The following is a 9,593-nucleotide window of genomic DNA, read 5'->3' as shown; positions in this document are numbered from 1 at the left end:
ATGTCTGGATCATCTAGCATAAAACTCCAAAATACAAATATGGCAATTCATTATTGACTTGGTTTGGGATAGTGATGAATATGTATTAGACTTGGTTGGAAATTTTCCTTGTAGGGAATTAGGTGAACATAAATGATGTTCATCAAGATAAAGGAGATAAAAGTAATATAGAAATTCATGAGCCATTATGAAGTTTATCTTCAAGTTTTAGTTCTTTGTGACTATTTTAGTGACCTTGCTTGTCCTCGGAATGTTGTTATTATTATGATAAATAAAATTTAATTTAAAATTAACACATGTTGGACGTACAAACTTGTCCATTTGTAGATTACATTATAGTTTTGTCACATAAACTATGAAAAGATGAAGTTTTGTGTAATTCTCCTAATTCTTCTTTATTGATAAAATACCATTTAGGCTATCAACAATATTCCTCCTACAAGGCTGCATCTAATTGATATGCTTAATAACTTTCTGTTATAGCAAAAAACGAATTACAATCATGAAAAAAATCATGAGCTTTTCATCACATAAAAAGTAGAAAAACAACTTACCCCTAAGAAATGACAACCCGGTCACATAAAATTCATCATTGTTATGCTGCTGTCGTAAAGTTCCGTTCTTCGTTCTTGTCTTTGCTATTGTAGATCATCTTGGTCTAGACCCTAAAGTCTGCCCCTTGATTACCACCTCGCAAAAGTAACCAAAGCAAAGAACAAGTAATACCAATAAGCCCTGTCCATATGTATATAATTGTTGGCACTCTTCCCCTTCTCCCCATCAATCCTTTAACAAATGGATATAAATGTGACAACACCCAAAAGCTGAAAAATGTACCACCAATTAGCCTATTCCATTGTGGTATCACACTGTATACTGTCCTTGAAATGCCAATCACAAGTCCAGCTATGTTCACAACCAAGATTATCAATGGAAGTATAAAAAGACTTGTCCATTTCACAACATGTAGATCAGCATATATGTCATCTTCATCCTCAACAGACTTTGATGTCAATGTAAATGAAATCTCTACACCAGCTACAACCTTCAAAAGCCCTTGAATTACAGCAGCAAAATGCGCGCTCGTGCCACCGATGAGCCAAAACTGCTCGTTTCGCCATAGTTCCTCAAGGCCTATCCCGGACCACTTGACTTCAAGGAGGGAAATGAGGACAAGAGTGACAGTAATGAGCAAGAGGTAAAAAAGAAAGAAACTGTTTAGGGTTTGTACAATGAATTGTCCTGTGAAGAGGCACAGGGCCGGGATGAAACAGTAGACGACAAGGAAAATTGAAGTGAAAGGGTAGACACCGACATTAAAGTAAGCAACGCGTTGCAAGAACTTGAGTCGCGGGCTTGCAAGGATTGGATTGTTACGAGAGTAGAAGATCTCAACCGAACCAGTAGCCCAACGGAGCACCTGGTGCAAACGATCCGTCAAGTTGATAGGTGCAGTACCACGAAAGGCGTCTCGTTTTGTAATGCAGTAGACGGATCGCCATCCACGGTTGTGCATTCTGTATCCTGTGACCACATCCTCTGTCACTGATCCATAAATCCATCCTATTCTATCTCCCCATTCTGTTTTGTCCTCAAACCTGTGAATCATAAAGACATAAATAAGTGGAAATGTATAACACCTCTCTATAACATTCATCCTCAATAACAACATTTCACTATAACGACCAAGTTTAATATGGAACCGATCATCATGTTATGTTAGTACCCCCACCGTCCCAATTTATGTGATATAGCTTGAGTAGGCATAAAGTTTAAGAAAGAAATGAGGACTTTTGAAACTTGTGGTCTAAAATAAGTCATGGATATTTGTGTGACTGTAAATCATTTCATTAAGGGTAAAAGGGAAAGTTTTAAGTTATTATTTCTAAATATAAAAATGTATTTTTTTTTTACAGACTAAAAAAGAAAGTGTATCACATAACTTGAGATAGAGGGAGTATATTATATGTTCTAACAGCCAAAAGATATTTAGATAAATGATGTCATTATAGAGAGGTTTGACCGTAACAATCTATCTTGAGAAACTAATAACAGCTAACAAGTTGATAATAATCCTAAATTGAGTAGAATTGTATAAAGATTTTTTTTTAAGTACCAGCAAGAGATGACTGCAATGGCCTCGGCTACAGTAGGTGCATCTAGAGGAGGGCGCGGGATGAGCAAGGCCCCAGGGGGGCGACCATTTTTAACAGTGATGTGATCAGCGAGAGGCCGTCCTTGAAACTCAGCCACTGCTATTGACTCAACAAACATTGTTGAATTTCCGAATTGCTTTGGCAAGTTCAAGTCAGGATGTCCTGTTAACGGTTGTGAATCATCGTCTAGGTCTGATGGCAGAGTAACACTTTTAGCTTCTTTCTTGTTTTGCCCAAGGAAGCCACTGTACTCGTTAGCCCGTGGTGGGTGGAAACCGTAGAGTGCATAGCGCCTGAACATACATCCTGTCCCGACGTATACAGGACCTTGTAGACCATCCAAAGCTCTCATGTTTCCTGTCATCATAGCATATATGAACAAAGGTGATGAGAAATGCGGATTTTAATTTACTACTCTCTCTGTCCCAATTTATGTGACATCTTTCCATTTTTTAAATTAGTAATGAAAAGAATGACAACTTTCTATATTTAGTAATAATTTAATTTTAAAATACTCATTTTATCCTTAATGATGTGATTTATAGCCACACAAGTATCTACAACTTAATTTAAACCACAAATTTCAAAAGTCTTCCTTTAGTTCTTAAATTTCGTGACCAACCAAACACTTCACATGAATTGGGACAGAGAGAGTAATAAATTGCTAAAACATTGTGGTACATGGAGAATTGCATAATTCTTACCATCAAAAAATACGGTGTTATGATTAGCATATCTATCAGAGGGATCAATTCCTTCAAATCTTTGAGGGAATTGTAGGTAGCAAATACGGTCACCACCACGATCCATCATGTAACACATGCCTTCTCGAATGGCCATGGAGTTGTAGATATAATGGTCACAATCCAAATTGAGTATGAACGGTCCATTGGAAAGAATTGCAGAAGCTCTCACCAAAGCGTTCATAGCTCCTGCCTTCTTGTTATGATCATAACCTGGCCGTTTCTCACGAGAGACATACGCAAACATGGGAAGTCGGACGTCAATACCGGTGAAGTCTAATTGATTTTCATTGGGACCTCCCATTACTGGATCATTTTCCGGAACCTTGCTCATTATCTAAAGGAAAAGATAAGTACTATATGTCAAAAAAGTAACGTGGAAAACAAAACAAAGATTTCGATAAACAAGTTCATGATAAAAGTTATTATACTTGCAAAATCCCAGCATGGTCTCCTTTTTTGTGATCAGCAATAGGATCAAACCATGTGCCAGGCCAATGTGTGCCATCAGCCATCCAAGTCGCCTTTTGAAACTTGAAGTCTTCCGGAAGAACCCCTCCATTGTTCTCCTTTGCAAGTGCCTTTTCCTTTTTTGCTTCTTTTGAGTTATGCAACTCGCATCTTTTGCGTATGACTTCTGGTAGACCATTGATCCTCACCTTGAATTCATCATACTCCCTCTTGATCCAACGTCGATCCTTCACAAAATCAGGACGCTTCTTGTTTTTCGTTGGATCTGTCTTCTGATTGAAGTAACTGTCTGGATTTCTTGGCTCAATGTTATGTTTTCGACAAAATGGCACCCAAAGCTTTGGTGAACAAAAAAAAAAAAAAAAAAACACTAGCATTAGTACTAACGCACTCCTGATATGATAGTAAAGAAGTATTTTCATATTACTTAGAAGTAGAACAATAATCTATTCATTATTTCATGAAAGCAAATTAATAAGGCTTAAGCTAACAAAACCAGGGCAAAGTTCATACTAGCTAATGATCATAATAAACTAAGCGCACTATATTATGTACAGTATCATGGTAGCTTTATCTGGTGCGTAACGGGTTACCATGTTTGCTATTTACCAGTAATCTCCTTTTACATGACCTGATAGCGTAAAAAATACTTCACACTGCTGTTTATAGTTAAACATTTTAAAATACTTGACTGGATGATGAAAACTGAACCATGTATTGGCTGTTCCAAAATCTTTTCTTGTATAAGTCATATGGTATTGTGTTGTAAAAGAAACATTATAGTGTTCTAAGAACTTTCAATCTAGCAATTAGATATGAGTTTTAAGTTTACGTACTGATATTATAAAAAATTATTTATACAACCAGGTCACTTACAAGATAATTACCCTATGACAAGCATTAATTGGTAACATGATACAACGGTAGTATTTGCTATCACAAATTAACCTACACTAATAGTCTAAAAGATCTTCACACCCTCGATGTATATAACTTAAATCCACTAGATATAAGCATTAATTGGTTACATGATAAGATAATAATTGACTTGTTATCACAAGTTAAACTACACCGATGGTCTAAAGGATCTTAACACTCTCGGTGTATATAACTTAAATCGAGTAGATATCTTTCGAAATTGAGATAGACGAGATGAGGACAAACTAACCTGAGCAAAGAGCACAGCCTCAGCCATGGCTTCAAAGTTAAAGATAGCACCACCATCATCAGAAATGTAAACAGATACTTTCTCAACAGGATATTCAACAGCAAGAATTGAAAGTATAGTATTAGCTGTGACAAGCGGAGGCTCTTTATCAGGATCAGCCGTAGAAATGAACACATCAATTCCTGGTAGATCAGATCTACCATGAGGATTAGAAGGAGATGGGGTTTCAAATTTCTCTTTAAGTGCAGCTAAATCAGCAGATCTGTTTATGGGGTTGAATTTCGGAAGGATATCGAGAAGCCATGAAAATGCAAACCATAATTCACATACTATTGATATTCCCCATAGCCACATTGCATCTGTATTCGGATTTGCGATACGCCATGTCAAGAAGCAAATTAATCCCACTAGCCGGATAATAATAAGCAATCTGAAATTGGGCAAAAATGTGTAATTTAGACAAGAGATTTATAAGACAGATAGACATGCTTATAACTTTTTTAATACAAAATTTTGAGGTTACATAATCTTGGAACAATTCATATGATAGAAGCCTTAAAAGACTGCTAAAATTTTCTCAAAATTTTGAAAAAATGGAGACTGCTTTATCTGGTAACAAAATGAGAAAGCGAGAAAACAGAACATCTTTCAAGAGTATCACTACCGTCAAATAAATAGTAAATGCATGAATGTGACGTACCAAGAAATATATGCAGCTGCAATTTTTTCCAATAGTGGATTTATTTTTCTCATCGTTCCGCTTGAAATTCAGTTTCATGATTGGAGAACTCCTAGATTGGAATTCCCCTTATCCGATCATTAATTCCGTCATTCTTTTTTTGAATTATATTAAATTCTTAAACTAAACATTGTACTTGTGTTACACACGGTACTAACTTGTTCATTCTATGATTATGACCATGAATTGAATTTTATCTAAACTTCTTTTGCTAAAAACATAAGAAAATGCAAACCTGTAGGGGCTAATGATCGAAGCTGGGATTTTGCTTTTTCTTGTAAGTGGTTTCCATGGTTTGTCCATAAAATCAGACATACTCATTCCAGTATCATGATCATATGAATCTTCATCTTGCCAAAAAGCATTTCCAATCCCATATTTTCCTTTAGTCTCGAAAAGCCAACGATTATGATCAAAATCTTGAGTTTGGCTCCTCAGTAACATTGATTTATTATTACTCGATTTCAACACGGACACCCTACGATCCAAACCCGAGGCATTTTCCCCTCTTGCACCATCATCATCTTCACCTCCACGACCTCCCATTCGCCTTTGGGACTCTGTCCTGAATCTCGACGAGCCATATGGTCCGGGACCATCAGGCTTGTCACCACTGGCATCGACCCCTGGTTGATTATCAGGGGTCGGTGGCATCATCACCGTATAGTTGATGAAATCATTCTGGCTGTCACCCGGGACGTCTAAATCATCGTCGCGGGATAAGCTCACGACGCGTCCACTGGACGTGCGTCGTGAGAATTTCACCGCCTGAGGTGGACGGTTCGAGGGATCTCCTTTTCTTGGATTCGAAGAAGTCGCCATTTTAAATACTTTTTTTCTTTACTTCTTTTTTAATATTTCTTGTATAAGACTATGCTATGATTTTGGAATTTTATTGCCAAGAGGAGGTCTGTATTGACATCTCCATGGCTTTTCATGCAGTGATTTATGAAAAACATAGAAGAATGCACTGTTTCCAATAGATTAATTAGAATATTGTTTTAATTTACCAATGAGAGACATGGTAAAAGTTGTAGAAGGGAAAACAGTGCATTCTTGATATTCCTAAAATTATGTTATTGACTTTCAGTGGTTCCAAAGTTACTTATCAGTTTTCAACAAACATCTCTCCATATTTTACTCTTAGCCTCTTCTTCTCTTCTCCCCTCTCACCGCGGAAATTCAAAAAAATAATTCCCCCTTTGTTTTTTTCCTCAAATGAGCAAAGTTCTAAATTTGGCTAGCAAAAAGGAAGGAAAAGAAAACATGATAATAATTTGGGGTGGTTCCTCTTTTGGCCGCTTGGTCAAAAATATTTACACTCGCTAGCCAATGTACATATATTATGTATATTACGTGTATATTAATTTACCTTCACCGATTGACATCAAACCATTAGATGCACGACGTGTTTACACAAAAGTTTCTATCTACACCAAATCACTAGATGTATGACATGTATTTTCCCTAAAATGTTTATCACCTAATTATTGTGTTAATGAATAATCTCAATTCATTAAATCACTTAACGATGGTAACTTGATATAATTGGATATAAACACCAGTCCGATTAAGTATTTATCACGGACCATGATTAAATATTTTATACTATCTATTTTTCCGACCTATGAACAAGAAACAAAAGTTTCGCCTTTTTAAAGTCTTTTTCAGTATAAATATAGGAATTTTAAGAAGTGTGGTATTGGCTTGTGACCGATCTTTAAACTGAATGATGTAACATAACGACCCCTAATCTTGAGCATTTGGCTCTTTATGTTCCAAATTACGTTTTGAATATGACTATAAGTTGATACTATAATCTATGACTTGTTGAGATGGTTTGGATTGAGATCCGAAGAGTTCATACAAGTTCTGGAACAAGTAGAAGTGAACAGGTTGTTGGTTTTTAACGTTCTAGTGCAACATCAATGATTGTGGGCACCAGGTTGCGATCACGAGAGAGTGAGAGTTGACTAGGGAGGTTGATCAAACTATGTCCCCGAGAAAATTAAGGAGCCCCGGGTAGCAAGAATGGGATTCGCGGTCGGGAAAATGTAGCTGCTGCCTACATCGCGATTGTGATGGTTTGGACCGCGATAGCGGTGGCCTGGCCCAACCCCAGGCTCCATGGTCATGAGGATACATTGGGGAAAGTGCGGAGATAGCCTCTTTGAGGATCAAGGAATTAACCCATATGTACGACCCACATATCTTAGTTTGCAGCTGATGTGGCCCACTGTATCATCAGTGTATAAATAATGTATATAAACAACCCGCACATCCAGTTTGTAGCCAATGTAGCCCATTGTATCATCGGTGTATACATAATGTATCTACTCGATATAGCTATATATAAACGTTACATATACTCTGTACGTAAAATCTATATACTTTTGTATAATCATGTATAAGAAAATTAACGAAACTAAAGGTAACCCAGGTCGTCTTCTTCGTCATTTTTTCGACTGCTCGAACCGGTTTGAATCAGTTTCAATCGCCACCAATCTATTTCCCAAAATAAATTTTCAGATCTAAAACAATTGGTGAATGGTTATGTGAAATTGGCTAGATATTTCCATTCTACAAAAATTATTCAACTTAATAGAGTTATCTTATTGTTATTGGCTGAAATTAAATTCGAAAAAAAAAGAAGAAGAAGTTGCCACTAAAAAGATGGATTAACGATGAGTTATAAAAAAAGAAGCGGAGATGAAGAACCCCTGTGCTGCTCAACGGTCCATGTTCCCAGAATTTTGAAGCAAAGATCAAAAACACGTTTCGACTATCACTCTTTCTCTAGTTTCACGCCCCAACTATCAGATATTCCATTTTTCTACCTGAACTATCACCATCTATGGATGAAAACACATCTAGTTGAGTAGATGGTGATAGTTCAGATTAGAAAAGTAATTAACTGATAGTTTATCTAGTCAGTTTCGAAGTATGTTTTAATACATAGATGGTGAAAATTCAGGTTGAAAAGGAACAACTGATAGTCGAGCTGTGAAACTCGAATAGTAATAGTTAAGGTGTATTTTAACCATTAACTCTAAAAACAATTGTATTTAAATTAACAATACAAATACAAACAATTAATTATGATGCGATCAACATTCAGGACCAACTAAGAATCTAAAACTAAAACGGAAGGACCGCTTGTGTTCAGTATCAAAATTTAAGGACGAAATTAAATCCACTTCCAAACTTAATGGATCCTATAAGCCAATTTCCTAAGCATTTATACTCTCCAAATCCCAATCAAATCCACTTTGCTAAAGAACCTCATTCCCTTAAAAAAATTATTCCTATTAGCGCCTCCGTTACTGGGAACACCTACTTATTGTTGAAAAAAAAATCTACAAGATAACACTAATTATTTCTCGTCCTGCCTGCTTCAGCCGGCAGAATATATTATAACTAATAGCCTGTTTGGCCAAGTTTATTAATCTCCAAATTTATTTTTTATCCAATTTTTTTTAAAAGTGCTTATTTGAAAATAGTGTGGTGTTTGACTAAGTTTTTGGGAGAAAATAAATATTTTTGGGGAGTAACAGAAACAGTCTTTAAGAAGTTAAAAAACTAGTTTTTCCCTAGAAGCACATTTTTGAAAATCACTTTGAGAAAAATACACTTAAAAACACTCTTTAAAAGCTTAGTCAAACGCTAATTGCTGCTCAAAAGTATTTTTTAAATAAACTGGCCGAACACAAACTGCTTCTCATAAAAAGTAATTTTTTAAAAAGTACTTTTCAAAAAAAAATATTTTTCTAAATAAGTTGATTTTAGAAGTTTGGCTAAATTGACTATAAGATGCGATCAACAGTTGGACCAACTGACTCTAAAACTAAAATGGAAAGACCGCTTTGTGTTTAGTATCAAATTTTAAGGACGAAATTAAACCCATTTCCAAACTTAATGGAACACATCGGCCATTTTCCTAAGCATTTATACTCCCATAGATAGAGGGATGTTTGTGATTTGGTTTGGGTTGATTTTTGGGTAAAATCAAATCAAACCAAATCAATTTAATTGGTTTTTAAATTATTAAAAATCAAACCAGTAAATATAATGCACATCACATCAATCGGTTTGGTTTGGTTTTAAGAAATCAATTGGTGTTTCTCTCTTACATTTTTTTCTTCCTATAATTAGGAAAGAATTTTTCAATTTATAATTGGTTATTAGTTATTACCCAATTATTGTGGAGGCTATAATTTTCTTAGATTATGAAGAAAATGGTCTAAATTTTATAAGCTTTAATCAAGTGAATAAAGTTTAAGAAATAAAAAGAAAATCTACATAAATCTTATAGTTGT

General features: G+C 35.6%; 1 protein-coding gene across 1 annotated transcript; it reads right to left on the bottom strand.

Annotated features, from left to right (window-relative positions):
* Positions 1-331: 331 nt before the first annotated feature.
* LOC132640278 (cellulose synthase-like protein D1) lies at positions 332-6,341 on the bottom strand. The gene is made up of 6 exons (XM_060356799.1): positions 5,513-6,341; positions 4,539-4,968; positions 3,331-3,708; positions 2,861-3,236; positions 2,117-2,513; positions 332-1,598 (listed from the first exon to the last, which is right to left on the bottom strand). Exons 1-6 carry the CDS (start codon positions 6,097-6,099, stop codon positions 659-661), a joined length of 3,108 nt encoding a protein of 1,035 aa, XP_060212782.1. The 5' UTR covers positions 6,100-6,341; the 3' UTR covers positions 332-658.
* Positions 6,342-9,593: the final 3,252 nt, after the last annotated feature.

This window comes from Lycium barbarum, chromosome 5 (assembly GCF_019175385.1).
Source record: "Lycium barbarum isolate Lr01 chromosome 5, ASM1917538v2, whole genome shotgun sequence".
Classification (NCBI taxonomy): domain Eukaryota; kingdom Viridiplantae; phylum Streptophyta; class Magnoliopsida; order Solanales; family Solanaceae; genus Lycium; species Lycium barbarum.
The sequence above is the reverse complement of the archived record's forward strand: the minus strand, read 5'-3'. Positions and strand labels throughout refer to the sequence as shown.